Source organism: Oncorhynchus mykiss, chromosome 18 (assembly GCF_013265735.2).
Source record: "Oncorhynchus mykiss isolate Arlee chromosome 18, USDA_OmykA_1.1, whole genome shotgun sequence".
NCBI classification, from domain to species: domain Eukaryota; kingdom Metazoa; phylum Chordata; class Actinopteri; order Salmoniformes; family Salmonidae; genus Oncorhynchus; species Oncorhynchus mykiss.
Window position 1 is genome coordinate 20526651 of NC_048582.1, and position 25722 is coordinate 20552372.

The 25722-nt window shown below is 45.0% G+C and overlaps 1 protein-coding gene across 2 annotated transcripts; it reads left to right on the top strand.

The window, feature by feature from the left end:
• The first annotated feature begins 1028 nt into the window (after window positions 1-1028).
• Window positions 1029-25467, top strand: LOC110495794 (cysteine/serine-rich nuclear protein 3). Of its 2 annotated transcripts, none has more exons than XM_021571226.2 (6): window positions 1029-1343; window positions 2253-2302; window positions 19539-19727; window positions 20478-20737; window positions 23873-24184; window positions 24412-25467. In XM_021571226.2, exons 3-6 carry the CDS (start codon window positions 19571-19573, stop codon window positions 25405-25407), a joined length of 1725 nt encoding a protein of 574 aa, XP_021426901.2. In that variant the 5' UTR covers window positions 1029-1343; window positions 2253-2302; window positions 19539-19570; the 3' UTR covers window positions 25408-25467. The 2 variants fall into 2 exon arrangements, with proteins under 2 accessions (XP_021426901.2, XP_021426906.2); XM_021571231.2 differs by having other exon boundaries at window positions 1030-1343; window positions 23873-24169.
• Window positions 25468-25722: the final 255 nt, after the last annotated feature.

Here is a 25722-nt window from a genome sequence, read left to right on the forward strand (position 1 = left end):
TCTAGGGAGTTTTTCCTAGCCACCGTGCTTCTACACCTGCATTGCTTGCTGTTTGGGGTTTTAGGCTGGGTTTCTGTACAGCACTTTGAGATATCAGCTGATGTACGAAGGGCTATATAAATAAATTTGATTTGATTTGATTTGAATTTACAATGAATTCATATTTTTGTTGGGGTTGATAAATGTTTTCATTGGGGTAAATCAAGTTTGACATTTCAAAGTGGAAATTACATCATTTAGAAGCTTTTTAAAAACTCTATCACACTACAAGTTTGCATTTCCTACCGTGCAGGAAAATTATCAGCAACAGAAGAGTGATCAAATACATCTGTAAAACCACAGAGAATGGAAATAGAACAGAACGGACCCAGTGCAGTATGTGGGCTGTGAGCGCCCTCTACTGTCTCCTGGCTCTAATATCACGCTCTCCAGTACCCTGTACCCATTGATAATACGATTTTTAGGCCAATGCTGCAAATGTCCCCAAGTAGTTGCTATTAAGTAATCTATTCAAATACACGGTGTGCTATACCCAAATCCAACATTTGAATTAAACAGATTCAATGAAATATCAAATGGTAATCATACAGAATATACTATATATATTAGTTATTATACAACTATAACAACTTGTGGACACATCCTGGCAGGGTGTTTCTGTACTTCGACATTCAAATATAATACTTATTCTTGACAGCTCAATACATAAAACAATACATTAAGTATTTAAACACTCTAGCCAAGCTTTCCACTGGATGGCAGCAAAACATTTCCACCGCAACAAATCCAGAGCTGAGCCGCACACACACACACACACACACACACGCACACGCACACAAAACACAGCTTCTTATAACTGAAGACCAACGACCACAATTATGTTTTGTTGGAGTTGGCAAAAATATTGTTTTATGTTTTCAAAGATAAGGTTACAATGTTGCAAAAACACGTAGAATTATTTGCTAGAGTAGCGGACACTTTGGTAGTCTACGTATAATTTAATTCACCTGGGAATGATTGGCTAACATTAGTCACGTTGCCTGTAGGGCTCGTGTCAACTCCTTTCTCTCCACCATTGTCAGCGCGCGCAGCCGAAGAATCCTCCACGCGTCCGTCGTGCTGCAAAACCTACTAATTCATTTACGACATAAATCAATTACAGCACCATGTCACTCTGTTATGCTTTTGTGTGAATGGTGCGCAAATATCGTTTCAGCTGCATTGATAATTAGCCTTTCATTTAACAGTTGTCATTTAGGCTACTCATTCGTTTATTTTAGCCAATACGGGACGTCATCTTATACAGTTGCCCGTTTTTTCGTGATGGTTTGACAACATGATTGGTAAGTTACTGTTTTTGATACCTCTGTATTGGTCTTTCCCGCTAGCCTTTTCAAATCCTATATTGCACTGTATACCGCGATACCCTGCGCGCATTACTGTGCTTTTTCACTGTCTGAACCTTAAACAAGCTGAGTGAGTGCATGATTTGAGAGATGTTACACTAACAATGCACATATTATGCAAATATACAGTGTTATAGAATAGAATTGTACATTTTGTTGTAGGATAAGTGGTTTGTGATAGAGGCCTCATAGCCTTCAGGTTTTCTTGCTTTGTCACAGGCATAACTACATTACGTTTTCACTCAATAGGTTTCACCACTGTGTTTATTTATTAGAACGATTTGACATTGGTTTTATATAAGCTGTAGTTTATATGCTAGTACCCCCAAAACATGTATAATTAACATCATAGTTTAACCTTTTCTGTTGAACTTATTCTCGTTGTAACAGATTGATTAAACTGTATTTGCATGTCTTGTCATAAAACAATCTATGCTTTTGTAAACACACACACACACACACACACACACACACACACACACACACACACACACACACACACACACTTCAGTGCTGCAGAGAGGAGGCTACAGCCCCAGTCAGTCTGTTGAGAAAGGGCATCTGTGTGTGTAGTGCCCCACTCCTGAGTCCCCTGGGAACCAATTATTCATCACCAGAAGAGAAGGGGGAGAAAGAGAGGGGGGAGGGGGTGGGGTGGGGGGCAGCAACACCTGCTTTCCACTTCCCCGAGCCAAACTCTCACTATAAGCTTTGTCTCACTGCATGAGTAGTTTCTATGAGAACCCAATCCACGCTATCAGTGAATTGTGTCTCGCTATATTTCAGCCAATGTCAAATAAGAATACATTAGCTCATCAGTCCTCACCTGTGTGCATTTCCTTACAGGCCAGCAACTTCTCATGCCAACAACCTAACTTGATCTCTCAGCATCTAAGGTAGGTTGGCTTTAACTTGTCCAATCATTGTTATTTCAGTTTGTATAGACTGATTTTAAACATAAATTCCGTATAAGGTCTGTCCAACTAGCAGCCCTGTTAGATGTCTGTGGCGTTTCCTAAAAGGTTCCTGATGGGAGAAGTCATCATGTAGTGAGTGGGGCAGCTAAGTGCCCGTGCAGGCTGAATGATACTTGATATATCAGGGTAGAGCCTCTCTTTGTCCACCACCCCATGGTTATTATCTCTGCAGGAGATAGCAGGGGAGAGAAAATAGAGCTGGAGAAGTATGGGGTGTTATTACACAATACAATGCCAAGACAGACACATACACACAAAGACAGAAACAGGCATTTGTTTATGCATCTCCACACTGCGTGTGTTGGCCAGCTTTGAGGGAGTGCTTGTCCGGTACACACACACACACACACACACACACACTCTGTAAAGGTCACCCTGATTCTCCGGCTGTCAACATCTGTCTATCAAATCCATCATCAAGCAATTCCCAATGCGTAAACTATATTACTAGAGGTCATGCCATGTTTTCATCAGGCTTTGACTGTATATTATTAAGGTGAAGGATAAATTGTTACAATTTCATAGCGAGGGGGAGAGAGAGAGAGAGAGAGAGAGAGAGGTTGCATCATTGTCTGTTAAAAATAGTATCCTAGTTACACTTCCAATGAATGCTTCATAATGCATAGTAATAATATGATAGTCTATACTGTAGTTTACATGTAGAATGTGTTGTGTTGTAAATTTGCTCTCATTTTACTAGTCGAGTCAGTTCAGCACATTTGAAGAGTTTAAGTTGTGCCATTTATAGCAGTTTATGACCGCCTTGATTGAGACAGTCATTTTTTTCAAGCAGTTAAACCTAAAATGATTAACTGCATTTTAATTTGAACCAAGATTTCTTTCAAAGCATTTAAGTCACTTTGTTTCAACTATTTAACTGTACTAGAATGCTTAAAAGTCTGCTAAAATGTTAAATATCGGTTCTCGGTATCGGTATTTGTTTCTTTGGCAAGGAAAATATTGGATCTGTATCGGCCAAAAATGTCATATCGGTGCATCCCTAATTGTGTGCAGCCACACTGTATACTGTATCTATAGTCCTCTCCTCTCCTGGCTAGCATACATAACAGTTCTTTGTGAGATGTGGTATACTTCCCTGTCCAACTCATGCTTCAGCATAGTGCTCTCCCCTCGCCTCCAACCCCCTCTCCTCACTCCCCCCTCCTCTTCATGGCTGGTTGCCATGGCAGCTGATTGGAATGTTCACTCAGTCTCCAGCAGCATATTGCTGTTCACCCCCTAGGAGAGGACAAGCCGCTTACAAAAGGTAACATCTAGGAATTAACCAGGGTGCTGAGGTCCGCTGAAAGTGTGATTCATTCATTTCACATGTTCATTACTTGTAAGAGATGGTCATTATTTGGGATTATTTAGTATTATAAAAAATATATATATTATGACCTAGCAAACCATGTGTTTTATTTGCAGGTTTAGTAAACTTATTCTCCAATCATAGCCAACCATGCTCACACATCTTTAAGGCTTCTGTCTGGGGACTTTCCATGAAATAAACTTGAAAACAGAACGCAGACAGGAGATACACAGCACCGCTCAGCTTCCACTTTCATCTAGATAATTACTCTGCATCTCCTTGCTCCACGTTTGATTGGAGAGAGAGGATATGAGAGAGAGAAAGAGCAAGGGAGAGAGCAAGAAATATATATGGATAAAGAGGGAGCGAAAGAGAGAGAGAGATAGAGGGGGATGTTGAGAGAGAAAGAGAGAGAGAAACACAGAAAAGAGAGAGAGGAATGTTGACAGAGAAATAGATAGGGAACATATATATATATATATATATCAGTGCCTTGCGAAAGTATTCGGCCCCCTTGAACTTTGCGACCTTTTGCCACATTTCAGGCTTCAAACATAAAGATATAAAACTGTATTTTTTTGTGAAGAATCAACAACAAGTAGGACACAATCATGAAGTGGTGCTGCCACCACCATGTTTGACAGTGGGGATGGTGTGAGCTGTGTTGCTTTTACGCCAAACATAACGTTTTGCATTATTGCCAAAAAGTTCAATTTTGGTTTCATCTGACCAGAGCACCTTCTTCCACATGTTTGGTGTGTCTCCCAGGTGGCTTGTGGCAAACTTTAAACTACACTTTTTATGGATATCTTTAAGAAATGGCTTTCTTCTTGCCACTCTTACATAAAGGCCAGATTTGTGCAATATACGACTGATTGTTGTCCTATGGACAGAGTCTCCCACCTCAAGTGTAGATCTCTGCAGTTCATCCAGAGTGATCATGGGCCTCTTGGCTGCATCTCTGATCAGTCTTTTCCTTGTATGAGCTGAAAGTTTAGAGGGACGGCCAGGTCTTGGTAGATTTGCAGTGGTCTGATACTCCTTCCATTTCAATATTATTGCTTGCACAGTGCTCCTTGGGATGTTTAAAGCTTGGGAAATCTTTTTGTATCCAAATCCGGCTTTAAACTTCTTCACAACAGTATCTCGGACCTGCCTGGTGTGTTCCTTGTGCTTCATGATGCTCTCTGCGCATTTAACGGACCTCTGAGACTATCACAGTGCAGGTGCATTTATACGGAGACTTGATTACACACAGGTGGATTGTTTTTATCATCATTAGTCATTTAGGTCAACATTGGATCATTCAGAGATCCTCACTGAACTTCTGGAGAGAGTTTGCTGCACTGAAAGTAAAGGGGCTGAATAATTTTGCACGCCCAATTTTTCAGTTTTTGATTTGTTAAAAAGTTTGAAATATCCAATAAATGTCGTTCCACTTCATGATTGTGTCCCACTTGTTGTTGATTCTTCACAAAAAAATACAGTTTTATATCTTTATGTTTGAAGCCTGAAATGTGGCAAAAGGTCGCAAAGTTCAAGGGGGCCGAATACTTTCGCAAGGCACTGTATACTGTATATATATATAGAGAGAGAACATATATATATATAAATATAGAGAAAGAGAGAAACAGAGAGAGAGATGTGGATGTTGATAGAGAGAGAAACAGATATATAGAGAAACAGATATAGAGAGAAAATCAGATATACACTGCTCAAAAAAATTAAGGGAACACTAAAATAACACATCCTAGATCTGAATGAATGAAATATTCTTATTAAATACTTTTTTCTTTACATAGTTGAATGTGCTGACAACAAAATCACACAAAAATTATCAATGGAAATCAAATTTATCAACCCATGGAGGTCTGGATTTGGAGTCACACTCAAAATTAAAGTGGAAAACCACACTACAGGCTGATCCAACTTTGATGTAATGTCCTTAAAACAATTCAAAATGAGGCTCAGTAGTGTGTGTGGCCTCCATGTGCCTGTATGACCTCCCTACAATGCCTGGGCATGCTCCTGATGAGGTGGCGGATGGTCTCCTGAGGGATCTCCTCCCAGACCTGGACTAAAGCATCCGCCAACTCCTGGACAGTCTGTGGTGCAACGTGGCGTTGGTGGATGGAGCGAGACATGATGTCCCAGATGTGCTCAATTGGATTCAGGTCTGGGGAACGGGCGGGCCAGTCCATAGCATCAATCCCTTCCTCTTGCAGGAACTGCTGACACACTCCAGCCACATGAGGTCTAGCATTTTCTTGCAGTAGGAGGAACCCAGGGCCAACCACACCAGCATATGGTCTCACAAGGGCTCTGAGGATCTCATCTCGGTGCCTAATGGCAGTCAGGTTACCTCTGGCGAGCACATGGAATGCCACCCCACACCATGACTGACCCACCACCAAACCGGTCATGCTGGAGGATGTTGCAGGCAGCAGAACGTTCTCCACGGCGTCTCCAGACTGTCACGTCTGTCACATGTGCTCAGTGTGAACCTGCTTTCATCTGTGAAGAGCACAGGGCGCCAGTGGCGAATTTGCCAATCTTGGTGTTCTCTGGCAAATGCCAAACGTCCTGCACGGTGTTGGGCTGTAAGCACAACCCCCACCTGTGGACGTCGGACCCTCATACCACCCTCATGGAGTCTGTTTCTGACCGTTTGAGCAGACACATGCACATTTGTGGCCTGCTGGAGGTCATTTTGCAGGGCTCTGGCAGTGCTCCTCCTTGCACAAAGGCGGAGGTAGCGATCCTGCTGCTGGGTTGTTGCCCTCCTACGGCCTCCCCCACGTCTCCTGATGTACTGGCCTGTTTCCTGGTAGCGCCTCCATGCTCTGGACACTACGCTGACAGACACAGCAAACCTTCTTGCCACATCTCGCATTGATGTGCCATCCTGGATGAGCTGCACTACCTGAGCCACATGTGTGGGTTGTAGACTCCGTCTCATGCTACCACTAGAGTGAAAGCACAGCCAGCATTCAAAAGTGACCAAAACATCAGCCAGGAAGCATAGGAACTGAGAAGTGGTCTGTGGTCCCCACCTGCAGAACCACTCCTTTATTGGGGGTGTCTTGCTAAATGCCTATAATTTCCACCTGTTGTCTATTCCATTTGCACAACAGCATGTGAAATGTATTGTCAATCAGTGTTGCTTCCTAAGTGGACCGTTTGATTTCACAGAAGTGTGATTGACTTGGAGTTACATTGTGTTGTTTAAGTGTTCCCTTTATTTTTTTGAGCAGTGTATATAGAGAGAAACAGAAATAGAGAGAGAAACAGATATAAAGAGAAACAGATAGAGGGAGAGAGAAACAAATATATAGAGAGAAACATAGAGGGAGAGAGAAACAAATATATAGACAGAAACAGATAGAGGGAGAGAATCAGATAGAGGGAGAGAGAAACAGATGTAGAAAGAGAGAAACAGAGACAGAGAAACAGAGAGAGAAACATATATATATATATATATATATATATATATATATATATATATATATGAGAGAGAGAGAAACAGATAGAAAGAGAGGGAAAGGGAGAGAGAAGTTGAAACGAGAAAGAGAGAGAGAAATAGACAGAAAGCGGGAGTGTGGGTGAGAGAGGAGAGAAAGAGAGAGCAGTGGCTGGGAGAGAAATCAGTGGCTGATTTTTAAATGCAGCACAATTAGTTTCACCAGTCACTAGGAGAAGAGAGGGCGAAGAGAGCAACGGAAAAGGGCTCACTAACTCGCTCTAGGACACATACAGTAGTAATTGGACGTCTCCACTATCTCCTCTTATCGTGCTTCCAACAGCTAGGTCATATTTTGTGCAGTGGTAAAGGCTACTGTTTATTCAGTCAGTGGGAAATAAATACATGGTATACCTCTCATTAGAGTGCATTTGCTTAACGTTTTATAGAGACTGAATTGATTTCCAGTGACGTGTTAGCTCATGAGACAAGTGTCCGTAGATCAACTTTGCAAATAGCTCATGAATGAGCGTGAACGACCACATTGCGTAAATGGATAGGTGGGGGATCTCAGAGTGAGTTGTGCGCAAAAGAGAAAGGCGGCCATTGTTACTCCCGGTCCTAGTGAAAAGCCAACTGTCCCGGTTGATTATATTATCGAATAGATATTTAAAAAACACCCTGAAGATTGATTATAAAAAACGTCTGACGTGTTTCTGTGGACATTATGGATATAATTTGGAATTTTTGTCTGCGTTGTCGTGACTGCTCTTTCCGGTGGATTCCTGGGCATAACGCACCAAACTAACGGAGGTATTTGGATATAAAAAATATCTTTATGGAAAAAAAGGAACATTTGCTGTCTAACTGGGAGTCTCGTGAGTGAAAACATCCGAAGATCATCAAAGGTAAACGATTCATTTGATTGCTTTTTGATTTTCGTGACCAAGTTACCTGATGCTAAGTGTACTTATTGTTTTGTCGAGCGATCGATAAATTTACACAAACGCTTGTATTGCTTTCGCTGTAAAGTATAATTTCAAAATCTGAGACGACAGGTGGATTAACAAAAGGCTAAGCTCTGTTTTGCAATATTGCACTTGTGATTTCATGAATATGAATATTTTCTAGTAATATTATTTGACTGTGGCGCTATGCTATTCAGCGTTGCTGATGACAATTATCCCGGATCCGGTATGGGTGGTTCAGAGAGTTAAAAAAAAAATGTATATATTTTTTTATACCTTTATTTAACTAGGCAAGTCAGTTAAGAACACATTCTTATTTTCAATGATGGCCTAGGAACAGTGGGTTAATTGCCTTGTTCAGGGGCAGAACAACAGATTTTCACCTTGTCAGCTCGGGGGATACAATCTTGCAGCCTTACAGTTAACTAGTCCAACGCAATAACGACCTGCCTCTCTCTCATTGCACTCCACAAGGAGACTGCCTGTTACGCGAATGCAGTAAGCCAAGGTAAGTTGCTAGCTAGCATTAAACTTATCTTATAAAAAACAATCAATCGTAATCACTAGTTAACTACACGTGGTTGACGATATTACTAGATATTATCTAGCGTGTCCTGCGTTGCATATAATCTGACTGAGCATACAAGTATCTAAGTATCTGACTGAGTGGTGGTAGGCAGAAGCAGGCGCGTAAACATTCATTCAAACAGCACTTTCGTGGGTTTTGCCAGCAGCTCTTCGTTGTCCGTCAAGCATTGCGCTGTTAATGACTTCAAGCCTATCAACTCCCGAGATGAGGCTGGTGTAACCGAAGTGAAATGGCTAGCTAGTTAGCGCGCGCTAATAGCGTTTCAAACGTCACTCGCTCTGAGCCTTGCAGTGGTTGTTTCCCTTGCTCTGCATGGGTAATGCTGCTTCGATGGTGGCTGTTGTCATTGTGTTGCTATACTGTTACACTGGCAATACTAAAGTGCCTATAAGAACATCCAATAGTCAAAGGTTAATGAAATACAAATGGTATAGAGGGAAATAGTCCTATAATTCCTATAATAACTACAACCTAAAACTTCTTACCTGGTAATATTGAAGACTCATGTTAAAAGGAACCACCAGCTTTCATATGTTCTCATGTTCTGAGCAAGGAACTGAAACGTTAGCTTTCTTACATAGCACATTTTGCACTTTTACTTTCTTCTCCAACACTTTGTTTTTGCATTATTTAAACCAAATTGAACATGTTTCATTATTTACTTGAGGCTAAATTGATTTTATTGATGTATTATATTAAGTTAAAATAAGTGTTCATTCAGTATTGTTGTAATTGTCATTATTACAAATAAATAAATAAAAATCGGCCGATTAATTGGTATCGACTTTTTTGGTCCTCAAATAATCGGTATCGGTATCGGCGTTGAAAAATCATAATCGGTCGACCTCTAATACACACACACACACACACACACACACAGAATAGTCCTAGAGGTACTGATGTTGTAACACCTTTCTGTCACCTTCCATCTTAAAGCAGATGTTTCTCTTGTTATTTTCACCCATGGCAACATTACAAGACCATAGTGACTCTGAAGAGCTCTCTGATTTAAGGGAGATACAGCTCTCTGAATAAGGGAGATACAGCTCTCTGAATAAGGGAGATACAGCTCTCTGATTAAAGGGGATGCAGCTCTCTGAATAAGGGAGATACAGCGCTCTGAATAAGGGAGATACAGCGCTCTGATTAAGGGAGATACAGCTCTCTGATTAAGGGAGATACAGCTCTCTGAATAAGGGAGATACAGCTCTCTGAATAAGGGAGATACAGCTCTCTGATTAAAGGGGATGCAGCTCTCTGATTTAAGGGAGATACAGCTCTCTGAATAAGGGAGATACAGCACTCTGAATAAGGGAGATACAGCTCTCTGAATAAGGGAGATACAGCTCTCTGAATAAGGGAGATACAGCTCTCTGAATAAGGGAGATACAGCTCTCTGAATAAGGGAGATACAGCGCTCTGAATAAGGGAGATACAGCGCTCTGAATAAGGGAGATACAGCGCTCTGAATAAGGGAGATACAGCGCTCTGAATAAGGGAGATACAGCGCTCTGAATAAGGGAGATACAGCGCTCTGAATAAGGGAGATACAGCGCTCTGAATAAGGGAGATACAGCGCTCTGATTAAGGGAGATACAGCTCTCTGATTAAGGGAGATACAGCTCTCTGAATAAGGGAGATACAGCGCTCTGAATAAGGGAGATACAGCGCTCTGAATAAGGGAGATACAGCGCTCTGAATAAGGGAGATACAGCGCTCTGAATAAGGGAGATACAGCGCTCTGAATAAGGGAGATACAGCGCTCTGAATAAGGGAGATACAGCGCTCTGATTAAGGGAGATACAGCTCTCTGATTAAGGGAGATACAGCTCTCTGAATAAGGGAGATACAGCTCTCTGAATAAGGGAGATACAGCTCTCTGAATAAGGGAGATACAGCTCTCTGATTAAAGGGGATACAGCTCTTTGATTAAGGGAGATACAGCTCTCTGATTAAGGGAGATACAGCTCTCTGATTAAGGGAGATACAGCTCTCTGAATAAGGGAGATACAGCTCTCTGCCTGGTATTGCTCATGACTCATGTCTATTTGGAATATAATGGCAGAACATATGAATGGCATGGAGTCATTGTTTCGTGATTTGTTCGATGGCGCCTAGTCTAATTTTAGATTTTTCTCTTAGTCTTTGTCCACTTCTTTCTCACTCTCTAAATTCTGTCAATCCAGCATCATTTTAAACTCAAACTGAAAGAAAGAGCACATTTCTGTGTGTGGATGGATAGGAAGAGGAGACATTGTTGATTGCCTGCTTCTGTGCGTGCGTGCGTGTGTGTGCGTGTCTGTGGCAATAGGCTTCTTCAGCGCCAGATGACATTAGGGTCCGTACTTTTAGAAATCCCATTTAACTGACTCTCTCTGTGACGTCATTCTTGAATCTAGAGAGGGTTTCCTTTCTCAACCTCCCTGCCTGGAGGTTGAATGGAGGCTAGCTAGCTAGCCTAGCGCTAATTCAACCAGTCTCACTGCAGTGAGTGAGTCAGGTCTCCTCTCTGCTGTGTGACACACACACCATCAAACCCAATGAATCCAAACATGAATGGAGGAGGAGGAGTAGAGAGGAAAGGGGAAGTAGAGAGAGAGGAAGAGGGGAGATGCAGGAGGGTATTTTAGGACAGTGAGTTAAGTTGAGTTGACAGTTGGCCCGTATTCATCATCGAGACAGTGTCTGCGGACAGGGTCAGGACAGGGGCTGGCATCGGTGCTTCCCACTAAGCTTTGTCACTCATCTCCATGCTATTTGTGGCAACCTGAGCCTGTAAAGTGACACAGAGTTGTTGTGTCTGTCTGTTATACAGGGGGCAGTGGAGGGTTTGGGATTATAAAAGGGAGATTTAATATTGCAGATCTGTCTCCTTGCCCTTTTTGCTATTTTGTCAATTGTCTGAGTACAACCCCCCCCCTCTCTCTCCCATCTCTCTCTCTCCTCTTCTTCTTTCATTCTATCCTCTCTCTTTACGTGATCTCCAAGGACCTCCTCCTCTACCTCAGTCAGGCTTCAGCACTTCACCCAGCACAAGCTAACGAGTCTTTGTGTGGAAAGGGAGAGAGTGCGAGGGAGAGCCAGAGGAACAGAGGGTGAGCAAAAGAGATATACAAATAGAAAGAGAGAGAAAAAGAGAGAGAGAGCTAGAGAGGAGAGAGAAGCTGGCTGAGAAAGCTGACAGCAAGCAACACCAGAGGGAGAGGCAGAGAGGGGGTAGAGAGAGAAAGATTGTGAATGCTAGACAGACTCCTGGGTGCTAAACAATAGCGTAAGAGGGTAGCAGCAAGGTCTGTTCTTCTGGGAGCCCTGTCAATGTGGACTTTTATGTCGTGAATACTGTGGGGATGCTTTAGAGAATTCCTGGAGTTTGCAAGGCGATACGATACGACACAGGTCAGTTAGTGGTAATATACATTATTGAAGTGTGGTGGTAGTAGTTCCTCGCCTTTGGTACTTTTACATTTTTGGGGGGGAAACTCACGAATGGGATCCAGCACAAGGACACTATCTGTAGCATCTGGTGTGGAGGGAGCTTATGCAGCGTTGTGTTCCCAGTGTATATCCTGCTGCACAGCTTACTGTTCTTCTTGGAGAGAGAGAGAGAGAGAGAGAATGAGTGGTGGTTAGCGAGAGAGAGAGAGAAAGAAAAGTGGTTAGCGAGTGAGACAGAGAGAGAGTGAGAGAGAGAGAGAGAGGTGGTTAGCGAGTGAGAGAGAGAGAGGGAAAGAGAGGTGGTTAGCGAGTGAGAGAGAGAGAGGGAAAGAGAGGTGGTTAGCGAGAGTGAGGGAGGGAGGGAAGGGGTGGCTCCCTACACCTATTCTCTCACTGCCATTGCAGGGTAGTCTGCTCCTGTGTTCTGTTCTGTTCTGGTGCATGATGTCATCCGGTACCAGTTCACAGAGGGAGAAGCTCGCAGCCTCAGGTCCTGTTGTGTGGCCATCAGTAAGGAGGCATTTATAATGAGATTGTGATTTGTGTGGACAGTAATCCACAGTTTTAAGTGTTATTGTTTTGCACATAGTATCCACAATGTCTATATATCAGGCGACAACTGTCTGAATTAAACATTTCTCTTAATAAGATACATGTATACGATGACACTGTTGTCATGGCAACCACTGCAGGGTGTACGGATTCTGAGGATGGGAATGAGAATACATGACTGAAATGAAGTGTAGGAAGTTAGTACATGATGCTTGGATATAGCCACGGTTACCCTTACCCAGTTCCCACCACCACCATCTCCCCATACTGTCACTGTGGGGAGTTGTGTTTGAATGTTAGTTGAGTTTATTCATTCAACATTTTTTACAAAACAAGCACACATGAAACTTGAGAAGCCATACTTGCACATGAGTAAAATCATGGAGGATAACACACAATAACATCTGGGACTTATTTCCATTGTGGTCCTCTTGAAACAAGATGGCTAGGCAAGATGCAACAATGTTGAACACAGTATAACAGCAAGATGTCCTGTACTGTATGTCGAGTGGGGATGGGAAGGGGGGGGGACAGGGCTGCCACTGCAACATCTGTGTATTATGTCTAAAGCATCCCTCTATGAGTCCTGTGTGTGTGCACGCACAGTGCAGGGGATTACATGTGTGTGCACGCACAGTGCAGGGGATTACATGTGTGTGTGCACGCAGAGTGCAGGGGATTACATGTGTGTGTGCACGCAGATTGCAGGTGATTACATGTGTGTGTGTTCCTTGATGCATGTTCCTTTCAGTCAGTCAACTTGGGTACAACACACTATGGGGAGTCGTACACTTTCGAGACCAGGTTAGCGAACAAGCGCTGCATAGCGTGCTAGCCAGATTAGCTAACTTGCAGAGGCGAGCTAGCTACTACTAGCTATTCCTGCCTCCCCACGGTGGAGTTGCTGGGGGAGCTCTCTTGTTTAGTATACATAGCGTTAAGTCGCGTTAACCATGCCACGGTCAAAGAGGCTAGCTAGTCGAGTTTAGGCTAAAGAGCCTCCTGGCTAATGTCAGCTAGCATGCATAACTTCCGGTGAATGAAGCTTACTAGTGTTCCCCAAAGCGCTATGGCAACCCTACTCTTATTTTCAATTCCTGGAGTTGGCGGGAGTAGAGAGCGGGTCTGGCATGCTCCTCCGATGGGGAAGTAGCCCCCGAGCAGCTGCACCGCTCCACTAAAAACATTTCTGTGACGACAGTGCCCCACATTTTGATACAGCAAACGGGGTACTACAGGGTACTACATCAGCCGTTGCCAGAGTCCTCTGTGCCCATAAGACATTCGCATTGCCTGCTCTTTGGGGATTCAGGCTGGGTTTCTGAATATGCACTTTGTGACATCTGCTGATGTAAAAAGGGCTATAAATACATTTGCTTTGATTTGATTTCAAGGCCGTTTAGTTTATTATGACCAATAGTGATCCATTCTGACTGCTACATTTGTCGTCACACAGGGGTCACGTGCTGACACAGACCAATCACGGTCAGGCAGGATACGTGGAAGCTCCCGGTTGACTATCTCAGGCAGGATGAAAACGACTACATCAACCTTGATCTTTTGCTAGTTACGGCCACTTTCACCATGATCCTTAGCAATTTATTTGTGCCATTCAGACCCATTTAGCAATATGGCATGCTTCAAATTCAAATACTTCCGGCTTCATACGCCATTTGGTAGTTTTCATAGTAATACATGCATGACGTCAGCACTATCACTATCTACTGGTTTTCATGGCTGTGTGTCACGTCTACTCCCGCTCCTCACCTTCGGCATTTGACGTCACCGGTATACTAATCACGGGTCCTGGGATCCATCACTACGCACACCTGGCATCGCTCATTGCGCGCACCTGTACGTCATCATGTCATCATCATCATGAGGCACACCTGGACTCCATTACCTCACTTATTAACTCCCCTATATCTGGCACTCCCTTAGGTTCTTTCCCCAGCTGGTATTATTCCTGTGTTTATGCGTAGACGCTGCTGTTATGTTGTCTCGGTTCATGTTTGTTGTTTTATTAAACGTTTCAGCTGCTTTTCGACTCTGTGTCTCCGTTACAGAATACTGACTCCAACAATGGAAGCAGCAGGAAAACAGAATATCTCCCATACGGTCGACGAGCAGGGATAACTTCTACGTCAACACCATGACCAGCTGGCACAACTGGGGGCAGCTATGGAAGAGGTTCTTCACAGTGTGTAACGTCTTGAACATACCTGGAAGCGTTGTCGTCAACTAGCGGAGGATACTTTACAACCAGTTGACCCAGTGAGCCAGCACAACAGCCCATTCAGCAACTCGCTCAGGTCAGCGATGCCTGTTTATCGCTACTGGATAAATATGACGGCACCCCATCTAAATGCTGTGACTTCCTACTTCAGTGCTCCCTCTACTTTACGCACCAGATGGGAGCCCCCACCACCAAGAGGTCCAAGGTTACCATGGTTATTTCTCTGCTGACTGGGCGGGCATTGGAATGGGCCACAGCCATCTGGGAGATAGGAGAGGAGGAGCTAGATTCATATGAGGGGTTCATGGCTCTGTTCAAATGCATCTTCAATCATCCTCCGTAGGGCAGAGAGGGAGGCTGCCGTGTATGCGCTCACCTTTCGGACAGTGGTTCATTGACACTTGTTCAATGAACCATAAACAATTAATGAACATGCACATGTAGAAAGGTCGTTAAGACACTAACAGCTTACAGATGGGAGGCAATTAAGGTCACAGTTATGAAAATGTAGGACACTAAAGAGACCTTTCTACTGACTGAAAAACTCCAAAAGAAAGATGTCCAGGGTCCCTGCTCATCTGCGTGAACATGCCTTAGGCATGAGTACTGCAGATGTGGCCATGGCAATAAATTGCAATGTCCGTTCTGTGAGACGCCTAAGACAGTGCTACAGGGAGACAGGACGTCCTCGCAGTGGCAGACCACATGTAACAACACCTGCACAGGATTGGTACAGCCGAACATCACACATGCGGGACATGTACAGGATGGCAACAACAACTGCCCGAGTTACACCAGGAATAAACAATCCCTTCATCAGTGCTCAGACTGTCCGCAATAGGCTGAGAGAGGCTGGACTGAGGGCTTGTAGGCCTGTTGTAAGGCAGGTCCTCACCAGACATCACCGGCAACAACGTCACCTATGGGCACAAACCCACCGTCGCTGGACCAGACAGGACTAGCAAAAAGTGCTCTTCAGTGACGAGTCGCGGTTTTGTCTCACCAGGGGTGATGGTCGGATTCGCATTTATTGTCGAAGGAATGATCGTTACACCGAGGCCTGTACTCTGGAGCGGGATCGATTTGGAAGTGGAGGGTCCGTCATGGTCTGGGGCGGTGTGCCACAGCATCATCGGACTGATCTTGTTGTCATTGCAGGCAATCTCAACGCTGTGCGTTACAGGGAAGACTTCCTCATCCCTCATGTGGTACCCTTCCTGCAGGCTCATCCTGACATGACCCTCCAGCATGACAATGCCACCAGCCATACTGCTCGTTCTGTGTGTGGTTTCCTGCAAGACAGGAATGTCAGTGTTCTGCCATGGCCAGTGAGTCCAGATCTCAATCCCATAGAGCATGTCTGGGACCTGTTAGATCAGAGGGTGAGGGCTAGGGCCATTCCCCCCAGAAATGTCCGGCAACTTGCAGGTGCCTTGGTGGAAGAGTGGGGTAACATCTCACAGCAAGAACTGGCAAATCTGGTGCAGTCCATGAGGAGGAGATGCACTGCAGTACTTAATGCAGCCGGTGGCCACACCAGATACTGACAGTTACTTTTGATTTTTGACCCACCCCCCTTTGTTCAGGGACACATTATTCAATTTCTGTTAGTCACATGTCTGTGGACCTTGTTCAGTTGATGTCTCAGTTGTTGAATCTTGTTATGTTCTTACAAATATTTACACATGTTATGTTTTCTGAAAATAAACACAGTTGACAGTGAGAGGACGTTTCTTTTTTTGCAAAGTTTATTTGACTGTCCCTCATGTACTGTGTCTACAGCGTTAGTGGATTCCGGTGCCACAGGGAACTTTATTGACCAGACCCTTGCCTCCTCTCTTAACATCTCATTCTCACTCTCCTCTCATTTCCCAGTGCAATCCCTTAATAGGCGGCCACTAGGATCCGGAACATTACACACATCACCCAACCACTCACCCTTACCGTAGAGTCCATTCATCAGGAGAACATCCCCTTCTTCATCACCAGTTCACAAGATCTTCCTCGGCTCCCTTGGCTTCGGCGCCATAATCCCACCATCTCATGGTTGAGGATTAGAATCACAGACTGGTCACTCGAATGCCGGAGGACCTGCTTCCCCATCCCCTGTGGTCCTACGTCGGTTGAGAGTCCTGTGGTTGCCCTTTAGCCCAACAACCCGGAGATATACCAGGACCTGCGGGAGGTATTCTCCAAGACCCGCGCCACCTGACCCAGGCCATGGAGGATTACATCCAAGAGGCGCTCCAACAAGTTTTCATCCGCACGTCCTCTTCTCCTGTGTCGGCTGGTTTCATCTTCGTGGAAAAGGCTGATGGAGGGTTATGTCCATGTATCAATTACAAAGGACTCAATGAAATCACCACAAAGTACCGTTACTTTTTTGCCCCACTGTATATATCCAAAATGTCAATTTATTTGGCACGTTTGATCCAGAAAAACACTGGTTCCAACGTGCGCAATGTGACTACAAAATATCTCAAAAGTTACCTGTTAACTTTGCCAAAACATTTCAAACTACTTTTGTAACACAACTTTAGGTATTTTTTAAAGTAAATAATCGATAAAATTGTAGACTGGATGATCTGTGTTCAATACAGGAAGAAAACAAACTGACACTACCTTTCTGGTCACGCACCTCTATCTAACAGTACACTTGAAGTACACTTAACAGTACACGTTTTGAACAGGGCTACTTCTTCATTACACAAAGGAAAAACCTCAACCAATTTCTAAAGACTGGTGTCATCCAGTGGAAGCGGTAGGAACTGCAGGAAGGTCCCTTAGAAATCTGGATTCCCAATAAAAATTTCTTTGAAAAGAGAGTGACCTCAACAAAAAAAAAGTCTGAATGGTTTGTCCTCAGGGCTTTGCCTGATACATAAGTTATGTTATACTCACAGACATGATTCAAACAGTTTTAGAAACTTCAGAGTGTTTTCCATCCAAATCTAATTATACTATGCATATCTTATCTTCTGAGGATGAGTAGCAGGCAGGTAAATTTGGGCATGCATTTCATCCGGACGTGAAAATACTGCCCCGTCACCAAGAAGTTAAGGGAGTGGAGACGCTTCATTGCTGATTCCTGCATGTAGCTTACTAGTCCCTATGAGTTGTCTAATGATACAGGTAGCGGAGTTGAGGGACAAGTGTTGGACACGACCATGCTATTATCCAACACAATCTCTGTGGTTCATATGAACCCTGAAATTAGCTTCCTGTCTCCAGCTCACAGCTTCATTCCTGGGAATTAGATTTGATTACAAATCGCCCCTGTCGGTTACCCCAGAAGGGTTCCGTTTCTCAGAGCTATCTGTCCCATTCCCAGCTAGGCTACAAGGCGCCTTGTCGCCAGTACCTATGGCTGGTCGGTAGGGTAACCTCCATGGTAACTTCCAATGTTCACGGGTGCCAAAAGTGTCGTCTCCCCCATGTGAGTTCAATGAAAAGTGTCCCTCCTCCACGTTCATACACACAGTTGTCAAGAGTGGTTCTTCCATTTCCACCAATCTCTCCCAGTCCCAGTCCCCCACTTCATGAGAGGCTGACTGTCTGCTCCAACCAGTGGCGCAGTGTTGCCCTAGATCATGCGAACAGTGACATCATCATATCGCTCTTTTCTATCCCTGCGGAGGTTCCAGCTCTGCTCAGCCAAATTTGGGCTGGGCTACGCCCACTGGGGATGATGGCTTCTGTAATGGAAGTCATTCCCCTGGGGCTAGTGTTGATGCAGCCCTTCCAGAGTGCTAGCCACTCACCTGGATGCATCTCGCAGCCTTACCCGGTCGCTTTGGGTGTCCCAGTCAGGCCTTCAGGCCCTGGCCCAGTGGTGGGACCCTCTGCTATTGTTAGGGGGCTCCCATGGACTGAGTTATATCTGTCAGACGCATCCCCCCCAAGGGGTGTACGATGGCAACTCGATTCGGGAGGGATGGATACTGGTGCGGAGTACACCATATTAATTACCCAGAGCTCCTAACGGTATATCGGCGCTCAGGCACTTCCCCTTGCTTGTGTCAGGCTGGCTTGTGTTGGTCAGAACCAACAATATGTCAGTGGTGGTGTGAATCAACAGATGGGGAGAGACACTCTCTTCCTCCTAACCTTGGCTCGGTCCCTATTTCTGGGGAGCAGTGTGCACATGCTCTTGCTTTGGGCCACTGTTCCCTGAAGGAGGGAAATGAGGTACAACACCTGTTTGGCCCCACGCCGCACGTTCCTGGGCTCGGTGAAGAGCGGTATTAAATTGAAGAAATAAATCCAAGCCTCACGCTTATCACCTGTAGAAGGCGGGGCTTCCAGCGAGGCGTGGCCTTATCAGGCATGATTGTAGACCCTTCAGTCGCAAGAGTGCGACTCCCCATAGTATGTTGTACCTCGGTTCCCTCCAGAGAACAGTAGTTATAGTCATGATGTTAAGTTTACTTTTATGCACTCGATGTACATACACTCATCACATATACCTATTGAGAAAGATCAATGCCCACTATGCCATGAACTGAGCAACCATGTACAGTAGCATAGGTTTGCTCATCGACCATGTACACACTTGTGCAATAACCGTAAAAACATTTCTTCCAACATTCTTTCTTTCTCTCAGGGGAAGACGTTGGGTGGTAGACCTACGGCAGGATGAGTGGGATCCTGAAGAGGAAGTTTGAGGAGGTGGAGGTGGACAGCCCCTCCCCCTGCCTCTCTCTCCAGGGGTCCGATGACGAGGTCTCTGCCGGCAGCGACAGCGGGAACAGCAGCGACAGCGTCAACCCCGGCCCCTCCACCCCCGTCGCCCGTGAGTTGCTTACCCAGCATGCATGTACTTAATTGCTTAACTAACACAACCAGCTTTGCCAACTTCGGACAACACTGTCAACTATTTGACACAAAGTGAATGAAATAGCGCCTTACATTGTGCTGGTGAGTAGCCATCCATCTTTTCCGTGGAATAAAACTCCCAGTTAATAGAACCACTTCCTCACCTACTGCTTTTCAACTCAGATGGGATTCCCTCAAGCACCACCAGCATAGAGAGCCTCAGTGGGATTAGAATGATAGAGAGAAACAGGAAGTAACTCTTGGGAGTAGTGTGATTTCATCTCTCTTTAGGAGTCATAACTGGTGATCTCCCCTAGCTCCTGCTCCCTGTGGGTTTTTAGATGACAGGGAGGATGTGAGGGATGCTAAAACTCAAGGGGTCCATAGGGATATCAATAGTAGCAATACTCACTTAAGGGCTCACGAGTGGCACAGCGGTCTAAGGCACTGCATCTCAGTGCAAGAGGAGTCACTACAGTTCCTGGTTCGAACCCAGGTTGTATCACATCTGGCCATGATTGGGAGTCCCATAAGGCGGCGCATAATTGGCCCAGCGTCGTCCAGGTTTGGCAGGGGGTAGGCCATCATTGTAAATAAAAATGTGTTCTTAACTGACTTGTCTAATTAAATAAAGGTAAAATTTTAAAAAATTATATAGTGATACTTTGTCTCTAAATGCCCCCTTTCTTTCCATCCCTCCTTCTCTCTCTATCCCTCCCTCTAACAGCCTCCTCTATCTTGAGGTGTGAGAAGCGCCTGCTGGTGCGCAATGTGCACTTTGAGAGCGTGACGGTGTACTACTTCAGCCGGCGCCAGGGCTTCACCAGTGTGCCCACGCAGGGCGGCAGCACCCTGGGCATGTCCACACGCCACAGCTGGGTGCAGCGCTACACCCTGGGGGAGTTCGCTGTGGAGCAGGAGAGAAGCCACCGAGACATGCTGCGAGACCACCTCAAAGAGGAGAAACTCAACTCCATCAAACTCAAGGTAGTGTCATAACTCTCCTGTGACGATCTGAAGGATCAGTTTACAGGGGGGTCCACTCTACAGCGTGCTCTCTCTCTCTCTCGTAGAGGGGGAGAGCGGGAAGACGACTGTTTTATGGTCGGTCATAACATACGCTGGCTGCCCTTATGCTCTGTAGTGTTCGAGATTGGAATGTAAACTGTGGAACACAGAGAGACCCTCGAACATCAAAGTTTGAGTAATTAAACAATGTTTCTATTTTTGAGAATGTGGGAATGGTCTGTGGACACTTAAGGGACAGTCATGTCGAGTGGTTCATTTGGTGATCTAATGAAGGACAGGAAACACACATAACTGTATATCTTACAGTGTACATTTCCCAACTGTCAGGTTTACATCGAAGTATTGTGAAACATATGTGATTAAACGTTAAACTATTTGTGAAAAGAAGTAATGTTCTAAATGAGAAAATATGGGTTTTCATATAAAGTTAACCAAATCAGTGGTCACGCCCACATGAGCATAGACATTATGTCGGCGTCATGGACTCGCGCCTTTTTCCACAGAGTATAAAGCCCACTTCCTACAAAATGTACATCAAGTCAGAGAACGCTGGGAGTCCCCATGTTGGAATGGCTAGAATCCTATAGATATTTAGACCATACAGCTGTAGTTTTGGCTACAAGGCTGGAAATGGTTCATCTCCGAGACTATCAATCACTACAGAATAAGAGAAAATCTTAGACATATAATTACCAGTCTAGTAAGAGAATACCGACAATCGCCGAAACATCTATTCTAAGAACATGGTACGCCTGACTTATCGATTACAACAGACACTATCCAGAGCCGCGGAGAAAGCTACAACCACGAAGGACATTGTGACTTCTGGGGAAGTTTACCAGAAACTCTCTGATGAACTAACTCTCCAGCAGACGGACAGGCGATTCCAACAGAAGACAACAACGACATACGGGCGTAAATCTAGACATTGCTATTATTTTCAAATGAGCGGCCGTTCATGTGCGAAGGATTAGCATTTCAATTAATATAATTATCAACTGTGTGTAGTGAATCCATTTCGTCTTTCCCGCTTTTTCTCCGTCCGGACCCCTTTCATTTGTCTACCAAGCCATCATATCGGCTTCGTCCCCGCTAAGGACTTTTTCTTTGTATCAGGTAGTAACCCACATATCTACAGTTTGTTTTATGTAATTCGGTGTGGTTAGTTAGTAAAGAAATAAGCCCGTTTTTATATCGACACTCTAAAATGGACACTCTATAAACAACATTTTTCATGGCGCCCCGACTTCCTAGTTTAACGTTTCGTGATTAGTGTAATTGCGTAATTAAATTACACACAGAGAATTGCTTTGATAATATACAGTCTTCACATTTAATGATAGTCCAGACACGACAGTAGCCAACTCCAATGAAATTGCAATAAAATGCTAATTAAAATGCTAATTAATTACTTAAAAATCATACAATGTGATTTTCTGGATTTTTGTTTTAGATTCCGTCTCTCACAGTTGAAGTGTATCTATGATATGAATTACAGACCTCTACATGCTTTGTAAGTAGGAAAACCTGCAAAATCGGCAATGTATCAAATACTTGTTCTCCCCACTGTATTGATATATATACATATATTATTATTATTATACATTTTTTTTTCAGGATTTTGGAAATTCTCCCATGACCCCCATTTTCATATCAGGCGACCCGTCCCCCCACCCCTATGCGGTCGCAACCCCTAGTTTGGGAACCACTAGACTAACGGAAGGCAGCCGAGTCTGTCTAACTGAAGGCAGCCGAGTCTGTCTAACTGAAGGCAGCCGAGTCTGTCTAACTGAAGGCAGCCGAGTCTGTCTAACTGAAGGTTTGGACTATGCCTTTGTGTTAAAGTATCCAGCAGTGCAGTGGCAAATTCAGTGTATTAATAATGGATTGCATAAGGCACACACAGTGGCACTTTTCCAAGTGCCTAAAGTGCATTACATAGTACACCAATGTGTAGCATGGCAACTATTTTTTGTGCTAGAAATCAGCTAACATAGCAGAGAGATGAGGAAGGAATGTTTGCCCATTTGTAAGCCGGGGATAACCAGGAAAGCAGGATAGCATTAGGACTAGGTTATGAGTTCAAGGCTAATGACAAATTACATTAAAAGCCTGAGTGGCACAGTCCTTTCTAGTCAAAATGACCTTTACATTCCTTATAATGTATTTATTCAGTGTATTCACTAGCACTTTCAGCTGCTTTATCGTAGAGATTCTAATCCAACACAAGGGGATGCGCTAACACAAGCAGTCAGCCATGTAATTGTTATCAATAATAATCCCCCTCATTGGTTTATGCTGATTCCTCACACCTCGCTGTGACCTCGGACAGAGTGTTGGAGTATCAACTTTCTTTGAACAACCTGTGTAAACCATTTGTGTTGAATTGATTTACATCACCACCTAAGGTATTATAGTCAGGAGATGAGCGTTTATTTCATAGATACAAGGATACACATATGAGCACCTACAGCAGTCTATATGGCATGACTTTACAAGAGCCCAGATACATTATACACTGAGTATACAAAACGGTAAGAACACCTGCTCTTTCCATGACACAGACTGACCGTGTAAATCCAGGTGAAAGCTGTGATCCCTCATTGATGTCACTTGTAATATCCACTTCAATCAGTGTAGATGAAGGGGAGGAAAAAGGTTAAACAAATGTTTTTTTAAGCTTTGAGAATTTAGACATGGATTGTGTGTGTGTGTGCCATTCAGAGCTTGAATGGGCAAGACAACAGATTTAAGTGCCTTTGAACAGGGTATTGTAGTAGGCGCCAGGCGGTTTGTGTCAAGAACTGCAACGCTGCTGGGTTTTCTATATTCAACAGGTTCCTGTGTGTATCAACAATGGTCCACCACCTAAAGGACATGCAGCCAACTTGACAAAACTGTGGGAAGCATTGGAGTCATCATGGGCCAGCATCCCCGTGGAACGCTTTTGACACCTTGTAGAGTCCATGCCCTGACGAATTGAGGCTGTTCTGAGGGCGAAAGGGGGTGCAACTCAATATTAGGAAGGTGTTCGGTTTACTCCGTGTGCATCACGAGAGAGCATCACCATCTACTCGTGTTTTTTTCTTCCAGCTGACCAATAATGGCACTGTGGAGTCGGACGAGGCCGAGTCACTGACCTTGGACGACATCTCAGAGGACGACATCGACCTGGACAACACGGAGGTGGACGAGTACTTCTTCCTGCAGCCGATGACCACCAGGCGGCGCCGCGCTCTCCTCCGGGCGTCTGGGGTGCGACGCATTGACGTGGAGGAGAAGCACGAGCTGCGGGCCATCCGGGTGTCCCGGGAGGAGTGCGGCTGTGACTGCAGGGGGCTGTGCAACCCCGCGACCTGCGCTTGCAGCCTGGCCGGCATCAAGTGCCAGGTAAATGGAGCTGTGGTGAGGGTCTCCTGAATTACCTCTGTCAGTATGTTTGCCTGTTAAATGATGGCTGGCTGGCTGGCTGGCTGGCCCGCTACTGGATAGCTGGCTGTTTGCCTGGCTGTTTGCCTGGCTGTTTGACCGTCTGCTATGCTTATGCATCTGTCTGTGTGTTCGTTATTCATTGGAAACGGAACCGTCCAGTATTGGAGGCTAACTGAGGCGTTGGTTGTCTGTCTGTACAGGTAGATCGCATGTCATTCCCGTGCGGCTGCAGCAAGGAGGGCTGCAGTAACGGCACAGGCCGTGTCGAGTTCAACCCCATCCGTGTTCGCACCCACTTCCTGCACACCATCATGAAGCTGGAGCTGGAAAAGAGCCACGAGCAACAACAACCACAACCACAGGTCACCATTGGTTACCACGGAGAACTACCAGTCAACGTCCCTGTCCAGCGTGCTTTGCAGTACCCCCTGATGTCTGACAACATCCCAGTCCCGCAGGCTCCCATCATGCACCTGCTGAGTGCCAGCGATGTGGAGCAGCATCTAGAAGAGGAAGTGGACGAAGATGAGGAAGATGATGAGGAGGAGGATGATGACGATGGTAGTAGTTTATGTAGTGGCCTCTCGGACTGCAGCACCAACAGCCTGCACACTAGTGACTCTGAGGAGGAGGAGGAGGAGGAAGATGACTGTGAGTCTATGGAGGAGGGGGTGAGTGGACCCCCAGTCTCTCACACAGAGGTGGTCCCTCTCTCCTCTGTGTTGGGTTACAGTGATGGCACACAGACCAACACCAACCGCGCTAACCCCAACTCATACTACCACAACCCTTCATCAGGGTACTACCATATGGACAACTCAGCCAAGCTGAACCCCACACCACAATCCCCTTGTGAAGCTCCCTCACTCCGCCTCTCACTCCCCAACAGGGAGGGGGCCACCGATGGCCCCACGGTTGTGTCACAGGAGCAGCCTAAAACCACCTCCGAGCCGCACACAGACCACCTCAGCCAGATAGAGGGACTGTATATGCATTTTCCCCACACTGACAAAGCACCAGCAGCCAACGCCTGTTCCTCAGCCCCGCAGCAGAGCAACACTCCCCACAGTGGGGAGACTAGTACACTACACCATGAGCAGCCCTATCAGACACAGGTTAGCGTTTTTAATCATGAATCTTGTTCTAGAGGCAACTCTGCGGAGTGGTCACTAGCTGGCACGGCCACAAAGTCATAAAATCAGATTTTAAACCTAACCTTAACCCTAAACGTAACCACACTGCTAACCCTAATGCCTAACTCTAACCTTAAGACCAAAAGCACATTTTTGCATTTTTTCAATATAGCCAATTTTGACTCAGTAGCTGGCCTATCTAAGGGGAAATTGCTCAGTTCTGCCTCCAGCACAAAGACTCATGACAATAATTGTCAATCAGCCTTTCAGACAGATATGAACGGTAATGATATTACACTTTCACTGAAGAATAGCACACGGTCTGAGGTATCTGTGGGGACAAAGGAGCAGCAAAGCCAAGGGTCTTTCAACGGGCTG

Coding starts and splice junctions, on each gene's coding strand:
- LOC110495794 (XM_021571226.2), top strand. CDS start 19,571: ATGAGTGGGATCCTGAAGAGGAAGTTTGAGGAGGTGGAGGTGGACAGC. Junction 20,738..23,872: donor TCAACTCCATCAAACTCAAG/GTAGTGTCATAA, acceptor TTTTTCTTCCAG/CTGACCAATAATGGCACTGT. Junction 24,185..24,411: donor GCCAGGTAAATGGAGCTGTG/GTGAGGGTCTCC, acceptor CTGTCTGTACAG/GTAGATCGCATGTCATTCCC.